The sequence below is a fragment of the Mesitornis unicolor genome, unplaced genomic scaffold, assembly GCF_000695765.1.
Source record: "Mesitornis unicolor isolate BGI_N332 unplaced genomic scaffold, ASM69576v1 scaffold19782, whole genome shotgun sequence".
Lineage (NCBI taxonomy): Eukaryota > Metazoa > Chordata > Aves > Mesitornithiformes > Mesitornithidae > Mesitornis > Mesitornis unicolor.
The window spans coordinates 11,343-26,306 of NW_010170139.1; the positions used below are offsets into that span (position 1 = coordinate 11,343).

General features: G+C 39.6%; 2 protein-coding genes across 2 annotated transcripts in view; one reads left to right on the plus strand and one right to left on the minus strand.

Annotated features, from left to right (window-relative positions):
• The window catches only part of LOC104536867 (dedicator of cytokinesis protein 8-like), a gene marked incomplete at its 5' end in the record, with an annotated part of 21,458 nt that extends 9,977 nt beyond the window's left edge, over window positions 1-11,481 (plus strand). The window contains 10 exons of the mRNA XM_010179601.1: window positions 159-351; window positions 4,780-4,923; window positions 5,633-5,764; window positions 6,500-6,634; window positions 7,153-7,242; window positions 7,665-7,901; window positions 8,528-8,671; window positions 9,650-9,756; window positions 10,631-10,798; window positions 11,276-11,481. Coding sequence (XP_010177903.1) covers window positions 159-351; window positions 4,780-4,923; window positions 5,633-5,764; window positions 6,500-6,634; window positions 7,153-7,242; window positions 7,665-7,901; window positions 8,528-8,671; window positions 9,650-9,756; window positions 10,631-10,798; window positions 11,276-11,339 — 1,414 coding nt within the window. The remainder of the gene's footprint in view (window positions 1-158; window positions 352-4,779; window positions 4,924-5,632; window positions 5,765-6,499; window positions 6,635-7,152; window positions 7,243-7,664; window positions 7,902-8,527; window positions 8,672-9,649; window positions 9,757-10,630; window positions 10,799-11,275) is intronic.
• Window positions 11,482-14,746: 3,265 nt separating this feature from the next.
• Window positions 14,747-14,964, minus strand: part of LOC104536868 (COBW domain-containing protein 2-like) — a 5,883-nt gene continuing 5,665 nt past the window's right edge. Inside the window, exon 5 of the mRNA XM_010179602.1 lies at window positions 14,747-14,772. Within this exon, the coding sequence (XP_010177904.1) occupies window positions 14,747-14,772 (26 nt within the window). The remainder of the gene's footprint in view (window positions 14,773-14,964) is intronic.

Here is a 14,964-nt window from a genome sequence, read left to right on the forward strand (position 1 = left end):
AGCAGTTTTACTCTCCTCATAACCCCTGTGTTTAGTGAATTATACAGAATAAAGGCAGAGATGTCTCCTTCAATTCAACCCAGGTGGAGAATTATAACTATTCTTTCTGTTATTTGAGAGGAAGTGATCATTCACACCTTTCTGCCCTGTGTTGTTAGAATTGCCAAAGGATACCAGACATCACCCGACTTGAGACTGACTTGGCTGCAGAACATGGCAGAGAAGCACACCAAGAGGAAGTGCTACACAGAGGCAGCCATGTGTCTGGTCCATGCTGCAGCACTGGTGGCAGAGTACCTCAGCATGCTTGAAGATCGAAACTATCTCCCAGTGGGGAGTGTCAGCTTTCAGGTAAGAAAAGGCTCCCAAGTTCTGACAGCATAAGACTGGGATGACCTGTTCTGGTGTGTGTATTCCTTCTTGCATTAAGCAGAGTAGAAGTGCATGTATGGGGAGGAAAAGTTAAAATGGCAGAGTATCCATCACCACTATTGGTATGCTGTTGTGATGATTTATGCTTACTGATGAAAACTGATACTTTAGCATCTGGCTGTCTCTAGCTTCTCTTTCCAGCAATTGGATATTGTGATCTCTTGTTTGCTAAGTAGAACCCCTCTATTTTCACCTGTCTTTTCTTAGATCTGTTACTTATCAACTGTGACAGATGCATCTTTCAAACTTTTTTCTCATGATCTAGGTATTTGGAGTTACTCAGTTCTTTTAGGCATGTTCTCCAATCCTTTGACTGTCCTCCAGTTACTAACTGACACCCTTTTGATTGATGAATGAGGCAATCTCCATAGTCTATATGGATTCACATCACAGTCAAGTAAAAATGTCCCATAAATTCTTTAAGCCTGGGAAATATCTCTGTTTATCTCTCCAAAGACTCCACTGGTTGAGGTCTTTACACAGTAATACATTGATCTTTTCCAGAGAGTATTCTTGGGTTTTGTTTTTCACCCTTCTTTTCTGCATCACATAGATGAAAGCATAACTCTTTTTTTCGTTAGTTAGACATTTTGAAATGCAGATATTCATATGTAATTTACCAGATTATGCCATTTTGGTTTCCCATAACTGAGCTGAGTTCATATGCAAATTCAGTCATTTTGCTGCTTTTTTCGACACATTATTAAAAGTAGAAATAGCTGAACCCTTAAAATATTCACATGTTGATGATTCCTCCTTTGTCATTATTCTTGAAGACCACTGTTGATTTAGAGAGTGTTTCCACCACTTTGTCCTGGATGCAGACTGACAAACCTGACACTGTCTGCTCATCTTGTCCCCAAAGAATATTTCCTCCTCTGTAACCTTCACAGTTTTCTAAAACATATGGCAACTCAGTATTCACTGCCTGAATACCCTTTTGTTTAACTGTTGAGGAGAACATTTCATGGTCCAGGTGATTTTGAAATGGCCAACACTAGTAGTTGGTACATTCATCATCCCTTGATATAACCATACCACCCTAGAGTTTTTTTCCCTTCAGCATAGTAAATAACCATACCACCTGGATTTTTATTTTCCCTTCAGAATTGAACCACTTGACATTTTGCATTGACTTTAGTATGTGGTAGTGCTTGGAATTCCACCTTAGCAATCAGGTGATAGATTGGTGTTATTCTTAAATTCTTCTAAGGTAACTGTATATAGTCTTTCTACTGGCTAAACTTCTGGCCATGGATCTATACTTCTGCCATTTTGCATCCCTTCTAAGTTTTGTATACTTCCTAACTTCTAACTTCCATTCATTGCTTCTATTTTCTTCTTTTCTCCCTACTTGTTACATACTGTAATCATTTAAATACAAGTGAAATCTGCATTCCCTTCCTAATGTCATCCTGCTTCCATGCTGCCTTGAATGCTTGTAATCTTGCATAGTTGGCCCTAATGCAATTCCTCCTTCCATTGCTCCCAGATTATGCAGATTGCTATGAATGAGTATGTTTCTATTTATTTTAGAGAACTGATGTTTCTTCTACAAGGCACTATCCAAACAAAAACTTAGAAGTTTAAAAGCAACAAATCAATCTCTCTCATCAAAATGCTTGTGTAAATACATATTTGCCAAAGGAACAGTTGCTGCATAGGAGAGGTAATGAAATGCCTTAATGACCAGAAACCAAATTGCACAATTCTTTATTTGACAGCATGATTCTGAATTTCACTTTGCTCAGTAACAATAATTAACTATTATAATGCTTTTAATTTTTACAAAGCCTTTCAAGAGAAGAGATCCTGTTCTTTACAAACAGTTTTACGTTTTGTAGCATCTGTGAAGATCTCGTTAAAGAGTGAAACACAACTCAGACTGTTTCAGTTTTGCTTGGAGTTACAGATCGCACTCACTGACTCTTTGTGTATCCATTTCTTCATTTAGCTCAGATAAGAAATTAACTAATACTAGTGGTATATATTTAGTTGTGGAATCGAGGGTGATAATAATATGTGCAATAAAAAGATTAACTGGGATGAGAAGTGTTATTCACTTTTTGCTGATGAGTAAAATGAGGCAGCAAAGGATTAAGTCAGTTGACCTAGGTCTTCTACAGTGACTCTGTTAGCAAACAGAAAACTAATTGTCAGTAGAGTCAGTACACTTTTCCTTATACTATGGCAGATGAAACTGTATATGCTTCCCTCTGTGCAATCAAAGCTATTCCTTGAGATCAGAACAGGATCGCTTTCAGTGAAGTTCTCTTCAAGCTTAATTCATGTTTACACTAAATCCCTTTTGAAAGTGATAAGGTGGTCCTAGAGACAGTGTGAATTGCACATGGACTGACTTTAAAGCCACTTCATATTAGTACAAACAAGGACTTAGTGTCTGTGTTTACTTGCTGAGGCACAAGGCTAATTAGCCTGGGCTCAGTAGTAGCCTAATGCAACTGTGTTTTGGGGATCCAGGTTGTAGGCTACCCTGGCCATGTCTACCATGGTGATAAGGGCTAGGGATCACAGTGAAGCCCCTTGAGCTCACACAAGTGTTTCTTTTTCTTAAAGAAAACTAGGCTGGTGAGGTCTGAAATATTTGCTGATAATATACATGATAACTTGTGTATAGTCTTTATTACATGAAAGACATAAAATTCTTCAATATGAACGGTAGATCAGGGCAAAAGGTGGGTGAGGCGTGTCCACTTTGCAAAAGATCAGGCAAGCACCAGGAATACATAATGCAGGCTCTCTCCTACTAAAGTACATGAACTATAAAACTTGGAAATACATGCCTGACAGTAGTTATTACAGGTTGAAAAGCAAAGAAGGGACAATTTCTGTCTGTGACTTTCTTGATTATTTTCATAAATAAATCACTCCTCTGGACTCTTTTGCTATGGAGAAGAAAAAATAAAAAGCCACCAAAGGCCACATGCCATTCTGTAAAAGCAATCTTTAATGGCTACAGTTATAGAAATAGGAAACCAGTTATTGAGCTGCAACATGGGTTGTATGAGTTGCCCTAGGTATGTGCAGAGAAGGCTAACTATGGTTCAAGTCACAATCTTCAATGAGACTGGTAGGTAAAAAGTGACATGGGTGTGCAAAGACATACTGTGGTTTTCCCTCTGGGTGAAACTCAAATATATTCTTAACTCTTGCAAATGCTGTCCTGCGCTCTGTGCTCACCCTTTCAGTGGACCTGATGTGATGTGCAGACTAGGCACTGTGACGGCAGCATGGTTGAAGTCAATTTCACACACGGAGAAATAAATACATCCACAAAACCCAAGAGGGAAAGTCCCATGTTGCTAGTGATGTGTGGCGCCAATTCTTTATCTGAAATCTGATCCATAGTAGCAGCCCTCAGTGTCTCTGCCATTTTATAAAGATGTCTTTAAGGACTTGGATAGCTAGCCAGCTGGCATCTATCCTGCACTCAGACAGATTGTCATTGCGAGTGTCTGCTGAAGTGAGACACTATGACACTAATTTAACTCTTTTTAATTACTAGCAAATTGAAGCTTAGCATTTCTGCTGCTGTTCAAAGTTGCATATGCTTGTTCCATACTGTATGTACACATATTTTAATGTTTATTTACATGTATTTCTATGTATTGTAAGTTTTTTAATGTTGACTATACCCGGTGTCATTTTTCAAAGGGATCCTGAGGAACTGTAGACATGTTATTTCGTGGTATAAAATCTCAAAAAGTGACTGACACTGCGTATTTTACCAAGTTTTATTTAAATACACAATAAGATCAATGACTCTAACAAGAAACTGAGTAAATTCTGCAGGATCAAGGTGTAATACAGCAGAGGCTGAAATTAGAAGCATCATTCAATTATTGCAGTTTTTAGAGCAATATTGTCTATGTCCTACTTCTCTTCCTGCAAAAGTCAAATCAAGAACTTGGAAGTTTAACTTCCTCAAGCAGGTGGCAGGAGGTCCAGCTTGGAATTTCCCACCTCCAGGAACCAGCAGCAGGAAGGGCACATTGCTTGTGACAGCATAGGAGGTTGAGCTCATTGCAGCTTTGTGGAAATGCAACAACCAGAGAGAGGGCAGTTTCCAACCTACAGAAGTCCACCTTCTAAACCTGAGCCAAGAAAGTTAGCTTAGGGTTCTTGTAGTGAAACTCCTAGTCTGCCATTGGTGGAGATACATGATGTTACACTCACTTCTAAATGAGATTTAACCATCTATTCCCTGGCTGTACTTGTATAATCTCATTCATCTTCCCATCATGTAAATATGTTGAAACTCTGCCTCAATCTTTATGACAAACTATTGGTCTAGGTTTCTGATTTCTTTTCTCTGATCTATTTTAGAACATTTCATCCAATGTGCTGGAGGAATCTGCTGTTTCAGATGATGTTTTGTCTCCAGATGAAGATGGAATATGTTCTGGGAGGTATTTCTCAGAAAGTGGTCTGGTAGGGCTGCTGGAACAAGCAGCAGAACTCTTCAGCACGGTGAGTGAGGGCCAAAATCAGCGGGAGACAGGGTGGGGCTATTTGGGCCAAATCCATAGGTTACTTTCCTGCACATGAGGTAACAAATTACAGCTAAACCAAGGCTCCAAAGATCTGCCTCACTGCAGACAAGAGATCGAGACACATCCTATGGCTGACATAGCCCTGCCTCTGCCAGATTGGCTAAGCCAGGCTTTTCAGGTAGCCTAGCTCAGTCATATATACCCCTCTACTCTGCAGACTGCAGGCAGTATCAGCAGAAAGTATTTGTCTCAGGCATGAACAAAGCCTTTAGGCATAGTACATTTGAGAAAAAGATCTTGCTTAAACTTTTGTCCAGATGGAGCTCTGGTTTCCCTGAACCATACATGCTAAACAAATCCATTTCTTTCTGCTCACCTGTATTTCCAGCTTTTCTAGACCCTAAGTGGAAACCATGTACCTTACACAGGAATGTGGGCTTGGGATCCAAATTAGATCCAGTTTGTTTTTTGCAGCTCAGAACAACCCATTTACTATTACTAGTTTTTAGAAAGCTAAAACAAGCAACATAACACATTAAAAGATGAGTCCCATAAATCCCCTTTATTTATCCCATTTATGGGGTATTTATTTATCCCATTAATGGAGATCTAGTTGCTTTTTGGAGTACATGAGGACTCATTTCTTTTCTTCTGTTTTTTTTTATGGGTTTTTTTTTGTACACAAGGGAGGACTGTATGAAACTGTGAACGAGGTGTACAAAATTGTCATCCCCATACTGGAAGCACATCGAGACTTCAGGAAACTTACTTTGACGCACAGCAAGCTACAGAAGGCCTTTGACAGCATTATTAATAAGGTACACGTAAGGAAAGCACTACTAGCAAGACACGTTGCTAGGTTGCACTGTTTGTTTGAGACTGGTGATAATAAAACTGTTCATGTGAAATAGAGCCATTTCCTTTTTCTAACAGAAGTTTCCATCTGCTTTGGCCTACCTACAAAGAGCAGTCTACACTGAAAAGAGGCTTTGTCCTCTCTGTAGGAAAAAGCAGAGTTCAATATAAAACTGGTTTAGCTGAACAGGTCAAACTTAGAATAAGAACATGCGTGAATCTACCTGGCCACATCTATTTAAGAAAAATAACTTTGTTGTCAAGAAATACCAAAGTCTGGCTAAATTCTCAGTGCTCATACTGTGCCTTTCCTTCTTTTTCTCCTAAAGAATCTTATTGCTGAGTCTAGTTGGTTCCAAATTCTTTTTGGTTTTTATTGAATAATTTTAATTTTATTAACATGTATCCAATGGAATTTTAAAAAATAAGTTATTTTGTTTTGCAAAAGTAATTTCATGATTGGCCTAAATTTGAAGTTAGATTTCAGTCAAATGTCCTCTTAATTTGTATGCTTGCTTTCATGAACATGTGGTTCTGATCCATCAGCACTGATGATACATAGAACTGGCTCTGAAATAGGGAAAATGTAGGATTAGTGGGTTATCCTATACATAATTGGGGAAAAGGGCATAAAATACTACAACATTGACATAAAAAAATAAGTAATTGTAAATTTCCTCTTTCTTTTTATCAATTAGGGTCAAAAGCGAATGTTTGGAACTTACTTCCGTGTTGGTTTCTATGGATCCAAATTTGGGGACTTGGATGAACAGGAATTTGTTTATAAGGAGCCTGCAATTACTAAACTACCTGAGATTTCTCACAGATTAGAGGTAAAGAAAAAAACACTGTGTCAATATGATCTCCAATGTTATGTTATACTTTCTAATGAACCCACTCAGTTCTAATAGTATTATTGCCATATAAAAATCAGTAAAAAACTGATTTGTACCATAGATTGTTTCTTTTCCACTGTAGCCCTTTCTGCAGCATAATGATGGAAGCGATCCATCCTCTGGAGGCCATGTCTCTTACGGGCAGGCCTGTAATGTATTGAATGATTTGATTTGAGTGTGCCAGATATTTGCTTTTGTATCTTTTCAGCTTTTTAATGGAACTGCAATGTTCCCTTCTGATCACTTCACCTCAAGTTCTGCTTTTTTGTGAGCAACTCACACTGGTCTTTGTCAGAAGATGCATTACTCCGGCCAGCTGTGGTTCATGAAGCAATATACTCACTGTACAGAGTGCAGAAATTGTCATGGTTCCTCCTTTCTCCTAGAGGTGTACAGATCATTAGCAGTGCTTTAAGGTCTAAAAACACTCCAGGATAATTCTGTTTCCTTTCCAGGGATTTTATGGCCAGTGTTTTGGGGAGGATGCTGTGGAAGTGATTAAGGACTCTGCTCCCATAGACAAAAGAAAGCTGGATCCCAATAAGGTAGGGAATGTACAACTGAGTGTGTTGAATGCTTTGTCACAGAAAGTAAGAGACAAGGATATCCTTGAAAAATTTTTGCTCAAACATTAAGGCACCAAAAAAAACTACTGTATTTCTGTGCCCAAGGATGTCCTTAAAGGTTCTGTGAAAGGCCCAGTTTGGTAGTTTGTCACCGAGTAGAAATTAAAAGTTCTGTTCCTTGGTCTCCACTCTGGCTCTGATCCTCAGGGTTAATTTGTGTCCTACCCAGAGGCAGATTTTGTTAGCTCTGAGGAAGAGAAGGAAGCCCTGAAGTATTTGCAGCTCTGTGCTCTTCCAGACCATGCTTAGCCAATGTGAATGATGGGATATTTCACATATGCCATTCCTTTTACACTTCTCGGGTTGTAAAGTACTGTAATGGTTCTTCCCTCTTTTCTCAGGCATACATACAAATTACTTTCGTGGAGCCGTATTTTGATGAGTATGAGATGAAAGACAGGGTAACCTATTTTGAGAAGAACTTCAACCTCTGCCGGTTCATGTACACTACGCCTTTCACTATGGATGGGCGCCCCAGAGGAGAGCTTAGTGAGCAATACAAGAGGAACACCATCCTAACCACAATGCATGCTTTCCCCTACATCAAAACTAGAATCAATGTCATCCAAAAAGAAGAGGTAAGGGTTTCGAGGACAGATCTAATTTTTCAGAGGGTGCAGGAGTCACTAGGTGGGAAGATTTTCAGATTCTGTGCTTGTCAGAAAAAAAGAAAGCTGAATTACTCAGTTGTGTTACTCTCATAAATAGGAATGGCATAGAATGGGTAGACAAATGCAAGGTGGGTATTTGCTATTGAGAAGTGAGTATACATTCTTCTTTCAGCTTCCCAGTTATAATGCTGTGTAGGAGGATGTGTAAAGCTCTACTTGTGGCTGTACTTCTAGCTGATAAAGTACACACAAAGAACTAAATTGGGCTCAGAGCTAGTTTAGAAAAAAGGAAGCTTTACAATAGTAGAAAATGCAAAACTAGTTTAGACATGAAGTCTGTAACTTAGAATAATAATGAATTTATGTGAACTGGGAGTCAAATCCACATCCTATTCTTACAAATTATAAGATGCCGAAGAACTTTGAATCAGATGCAGCAACTACCAAGATTAGATTTAGACTGAATGGTCTTCTTGGACTTCACAACTACTGTTTTTGGCACAGGAGAGTGATAGTGGTATTTTCAGATTTAGAACAGGTCAACTGCATGCATGATTCAGGTAATGAAGCATCTTTTCTTCCATTTCCTTTAGTTTATTTTAACCCCAATTGAAGTGGCTATTGAAGATATGCAGAAAAAAACACAGGAGCTAACTGCAGCCACCAACCAAGAACCACCAGATGCCAAAATGCTCCAGATGGTTTTGCAAGGCTCAGTTGGAGCCACTGTAAATCAGGTAAGTGATCCAAATAAGCCACATGGAGAGTTTCTGTATACTTTTCTCATTGTGCTCTCTTTCTGCTCTCATCTCTTGCACTGGAAAAGGTCAGCTGGTCAGTAGTCAGACACATCTATTCACAATGTGCATTTAAACTTCATCCCTTGATATTTACTCATCATATGCTGTGCATTATATATGCTTTTGGTGAAAGTGTGCGTGAAACTGCTGTCTTAGTTGTAGATGCAGAAACTCACAGGAGCCTTGTGAATGCATCCAAAGATTTTGCATTTCTAGCACGCTCTAGCCATCTCAGCTGTATTGTTCACTCCAGGTGTATCCTTGGAGAATGGGAATAATAATAACAGTTCTACTGTGGGACCACCACAGACTCAGAGTTTCACAGAAAATACATAAAGTCAAGATCTGAGTACCTCAAAAGAGAGTTGAGATGCAATGATTATGACATAAATATGCCTGCTAACAAGAAAAGGCAATTAAAAAAATAAAATTAAAGAATGAAGACGTATCTGAGAGAAAACTTGGCATTATCCACAATTTCACAGAGCTTGATGTCTTTGCCTTTCAGCAAGTTCTATGCCTTTCTCAGTTCTCCAGATTCTTCATCAGCCAAAACCTATAGTCTGAAGTAACACATTTTAAGCTTTGGAAAGCGGCGTCCTTTTCTGTGCTGGGCTGATTAAAAGATCCCTTAGGGTCTTATAAATGCCACGCATACAAGCTGGTTTGGCAGAAGAGCCTTCTCTCCTAGCTCTTCTTTGCTGAGTAGAATTTGTTTGTTCTGGTTTTTGTGGGGTTGGAGGAGAAATAAAAACACAAGAGAATAAAATATGGTGGGCAAAAGCGTGTTTGCCAAAGGAAAAATTGGCAGAAGAAAGGAGAAAAGCTCATGAAATATCACAAAGTGTTAACTAAACGTGTGGTCTTGTTTTCACTCTAAGCGTTTTTGACATTTTCCTTTGTTATTCCTACAAGGGACCGCTAGAGGTAGCCCAAGTGTTCCTGGCTGAAATTCCGGCAGACCCCAAACTTTATCGACATCACAACAAGCTGAGGCTGTGCTTCAAAGAGTTTATAATGAGGTCAGTAATACAAAATTGAAGTGCTGAATTGCATGAATAAAGCAAATAATCACAATAATGCAACGACAATATGATTGCGTAATTAATTATGCAGGTTAGCGTCAGGAATCCTCCCATCCTGTGATTTAGATGCTTGGTCTGGACTTGTTATCTCTGCTTCATGGTCAATGCTTTGGTAGGCTTTGCATCCCAAATAGGAGCAAATTTTAACACTTCAAACTAATTATGTAGAAATTAAGATCTTCAATTTGATTTCTCTTCTGTCATTTTCCAGAAATCCAACATTTCAGATTATTGCCTTCATTTTATTTGTAATAAATTGACATTTTTATGTAGGAAGCTGTTCATAAGAAAACATTTGACCTTATCTGTCAAGCAGACACATTGGTAGTGGTAGATACTCATTAACCTTTGCTTTAGATAGGCTTGTAAACCTTAACAAGCATACTCAAATATTAATAAAACTCAGTATTAATCTCAGTCCAAACAAAACATAATTGCTGAAAGATAAGTTTGAGTTAAATAAAAATCAGCCATATGCAGAAGATACAGCCTCTACTTTCTGCTATTGTCACTGCATCTATTTACAGTAAGTAGGCAGGTAGCTTGGTATTCTTCAGTCATTAAATTTGTTTTTTTATTAGCTCCCATATGGATTTCTAATGTCTTTAAAATATCACCTCAATTTGTGTGCTTGGAAATTACAGGGGTGTCTTATTAGTTCATTATCACTGTGGACTTGACAAGTTATCAGAGGAATGTCTAGCCCAGAGGACCTGGATCCTTGGCCATTCAGATCACCTAACACAAAATTAATGAGTATAACAGAAGTAGGTTATACATGTCATGCTTTTTTTTCTTTCCTTTTGCCTAGGTGTGGTGAAGCAGTGGAGAAAAACAAACGTCTTATTACTGCTGACCAGCGGGAATATCAGCAAGAGCTCAAAAAGAACTACGGGAGGCTGAAGGAGAACCTCAGGCCCATGATTGAGAGGAAGATCCCAGAGCTGTACAAACCTATAGTGAAAGTTCATAGCACAAGGTACAGTTAGGGCAGGGTTATCTGTTGTAGCTATACAAAAATATGCCATTTTTGCAAGGAAGAAAGGCAGTTTTACTAGCAGCTAAAAACAGGCCATAATATATGCTAACAACTTCATGCTTGATTAGAGAAGTCTGCTGACTTCCACTGGAGCTTAATGTAGTATTAACTGTGTTTCTCAAGCTGCTTATTCCTGGGGTGGGGAATTTATGGAATTTTAGTGCATCGTTAGAGAAGTCTTGCCCCTCACCCTAATAAAAAGATACTGGAAACATTCTTTACTTATGAACATATACTTCTTCACAAAGCCACACCATGTCCAGTGGGTGTGGGAGTGGAAGAAGAAATATGCCTCTGACCTGCCTACACATAACACATTTCAGCTGATGATTTGTCAGCTGCTCCTTTTCACAAGGTAGATATTTCTTGGATTCTTTTTCATTTGCGAACTTTATTTATGGATCCATTTCATTGCAGGGAATCTTTTCGTAACCACAGTTTTAGGAAATACGATGCCCAGACTTCGTCACAAAGCACCTAAGGACTAAATACTTTGACCAAGGAAGAGTTTCATGCTGCAAGCCAGAATTGATGGGGTATTCAACACCTATGAAATCAGAAATCTCTCACAAGGCAGCATGTGTGCTTTCTGGACAGCATGCAGAAAAGCATTTACACAAGATCACTGAATGAAAACCTGGGGATGACTCCTGATCAGCCACATCGCGTGAAGGCTTGGGAAGGAAGGGGATGCTTTTTAGATACTTTTGCATATATTGTAAAATAAGCATATAGTATGGAAAGACAGACCGTTAGAGTGGTCAGTAGCACAAGATCAGTCACAACTAGCTAACAGACACAACTCTATGAGGGTTGATTGAGGTGTCACGTGAATCCAAATAATGCGTCTAAGGGACACTGACAAGTTACATCTATTTATGGTCCTTTTCCAAGACAGTATTTATCCATGTGCTTTTGACAATGGAGCACATTCTGCAAGTTAATTACATGCTTAAATGCTGTCTTAATGAGGAAGGATATGGTCCCCTGCTCAGTGTTTGCTGAGCTGGAGCTGCAGGAAAGAATTTCCTGAATCAGTTTCTGCCACCAGTTTCTGTCATAGTCCTTAACTGCAGGGAGAGTTCTGCACAAGCTTTCTCAACTGAAGTTTGAAAAGCAAGAAGTAGCAATAACTAATTCTTACAGATTTTATAAATTTTTTTCTAAGCATAGGAACTGCTACTTGACATACAATTGGATTTCTTCATAATCAGTGTCATGTTTCACAGAATCACAGAATATTAGGAGTTGGAAGGGACCTCAAAAGATCATCCAGTCCAACCCCCCTGCCAGAGCAGGATCACCTAGACTGGGTCACACAGAAACGTGTCCAGGCGGGTTTTGAATGTCTCCAGAGAAGGAGACTCCACAACCTCTCTGGGCAGCCTGGTCCAGTGCTCTGTCACCCTCACAGTGAAAAAGTTTTTCCTCATGTTCAGGTTGAACCTCCTATGCTCCAGCTTGCTCCCATTGCCCCTTGTCCTGTCACTGGACATCACAGAGAAGAGCCTGGCTCCTTCCTCCGATAGTTTAAAAAGAAGACGCTAAGCTATGAGTGATTCTTTTACTGTACGACACTCTTATGTAGATATCCACAATTAACGACAGAAGCGCACAGTGAGAATTTCCTACAAAGCACTTCACTCACGCTTTACTGCAGCTTAAGAGAAATTAGCATGTAATTTATAATACCTAATGCTTAGTATTTTCTGAACCCTGAGCAAACATTTTACTAAATAATTTTTACAGCACTTCTCTGAAGTAAGGAAATATTATTACAATTTTCCAGATGATAGAAATTAAGAGAGAAATTAAGACCTTGGAACTCATTTAGTGAGGCAATGGCAGAGCCAGAATTTGTATTGTGACCGTGCACACTTTGTAATGTTTGAGTTTGGAAACAAAGGTCCATGAAAGCATCCCTTGATATTACTTCCTTTTTGATTTTGAAGTGAATGTATCCAAAGTAAATAGTATAAAAAGCTCAAAGCAAAAGATGCCTCCATGGAGTGGCTTTTCTATATTCAAGTTACTTTGAAACAGTTCTAAGTTGAAAAGATTATTAATTTCCCAAAGCTCTGAAGCTATGAGATCTCTGCCTATCAGAGCCTAGACCCTTATCTGTTGTTTTTAACAGCCTGTTCAGGAGGAAGGTCACAATACTGTCATCTATCAACCCCATAATCCAACCGCATTGTTTACAAGATGCTTATCCTTTACAGCCTAAATAGCAGAAACCTCAGGTAAACAAAAACCCCCTACAGGTGTCAGAATATACTAGGTGAAAGTAATGAAGTATTTCATGTTGTGTGGTCCTTTGAAATGAAACAATACCATGCATAATACGAGTGCTGGAGTACTCTCCACTCACATTTTACAAGCTGACCACCCCTCAACCAGTTGGCCAGTCTTGCTCTCCGTTTGTAGCTCATGTTGTCCCATCTACAAATGAAACATTGTTTGTACATTTCTTTCAAGATTTGAACTATGTGAATTTTCTAGCTTATGGTACTCATTTTGCAATAAAGTGACTTTCACAGAATGTTCAGAAGTGCCTTTGTGTTGTACCTTATACCTCAATAGAATCCAGCTGGAAAGAAAATTTCAGTAGGGACAATCTTTCCTTCTAGAAGCATCATTCAGCAGAAAATACAAAGATTTGGGCAGGGGAGGTGTCAGTCTGTCTTTAGGATAAATTGTGTCTGTTGCACGGGTAACAGGCAACAACTTATTTCCTAACTACTTTTTTCATGCAGTGCCCATGAAAAATGGCAGTGTGGCAAGCTCAGTGACAATAGTGCTCTCCTTTCTTCCTCAAGTGTGCAGATGCAGAGCAGAGACATGCCTGATTCTTGAATGGCATACCATCTGGGTGACTCAAGACTAGGGAGCGCTCTGTGTGCCTGCACTAGTTAGGTCCAGGGCTAAATTACTGAGGGTGTCATAGGGGAACAAGCAAGTGAGGCACAGAACTACACCCTTCCTGCTCCAGAGATTCCCACAGGTGTCTTGACTGGGAGTTCACCATAGCTCTAGTATCACTGAGCATGGGCTATAAGGTGTGTGCTGCTGGTTTAGGGGCTGGAATGCTTTAGTTCAGCACGAGCATCCCTCTGTTCGCCACCCCAGCCTTGCCCCATCCCGCTGTACAGCAGCATCAAGTCTGTACATAGCCCCATCACCCAGCAGAGCACAGCTGATCCAAATCAGGTGTCAGCACACACACTTGCATGTCTGCCAGCGTGCAGACAACATGCATTTGTAAGGAGTCCATGCTGGCTGTGAGAAGACCAACAATAATGCCCAGAAGTATAAATTAACCTGAGAGTATGTTTTAAACACATTTGAACTGTCAAAGTGAGTGCTTCCACTCTGCAGCACTGATCCTACATGGGCAGCCCTAACACTAGATTTTTCTGGTTTGCAGAACACTGGCCATAAAGGGAGTACACCTTTCATACTGCATGAAAAACCCACATGCTCAAGGCTTCAGCAGGCAATGAACAGGCGCGACCATGTGTAGCTGTAGCTACACTTGTGCTGGGTGAAGAGAAATGCAGTTTTGTCACTTACAACTAGCAGGTCTGGGTAACATGATCTCTCTCTAGAGGCTGAATGCATCTCCTTGTTAGGTTTCCCACTGATGTGAGAACTTGGAAAAATTAAAGCAAGTATTTTAATTCCTTTATTTTTTCCTTTTCCTTTTTGTCTGTTTTAAGTATCATAATTTCAAATATTTCAGAAAGGGGAATTAAAGCTTAGCAGACATAGAGCCTGCTTAGAGACTGACATAAAGCCAACTAGGCCTTTTTAAGGTGTTACAATCTCTCAAAGCAATGCTTGTTATGAAAATGAAGCACATGATAAGTAACAGTGTTGTACTGTGTTTTACTGCACTACAGTGCTGCTGCTTTCTGGTAGACAAGAACACATACAAAGAGTGTTCATAGGGTATTGCCATTAGTGCTGAATTTGAGAGTGGGGAAATTTGGGGAGTAGCTCAACTGACCAGCTTTTAAACCAGTTGTGGCAGATGCACCCACTCTACTAAAGACCTGAGAAAAACCCAACAAGTTTCTGGCCCTGGTGGTGCCAGGACTGCCCCC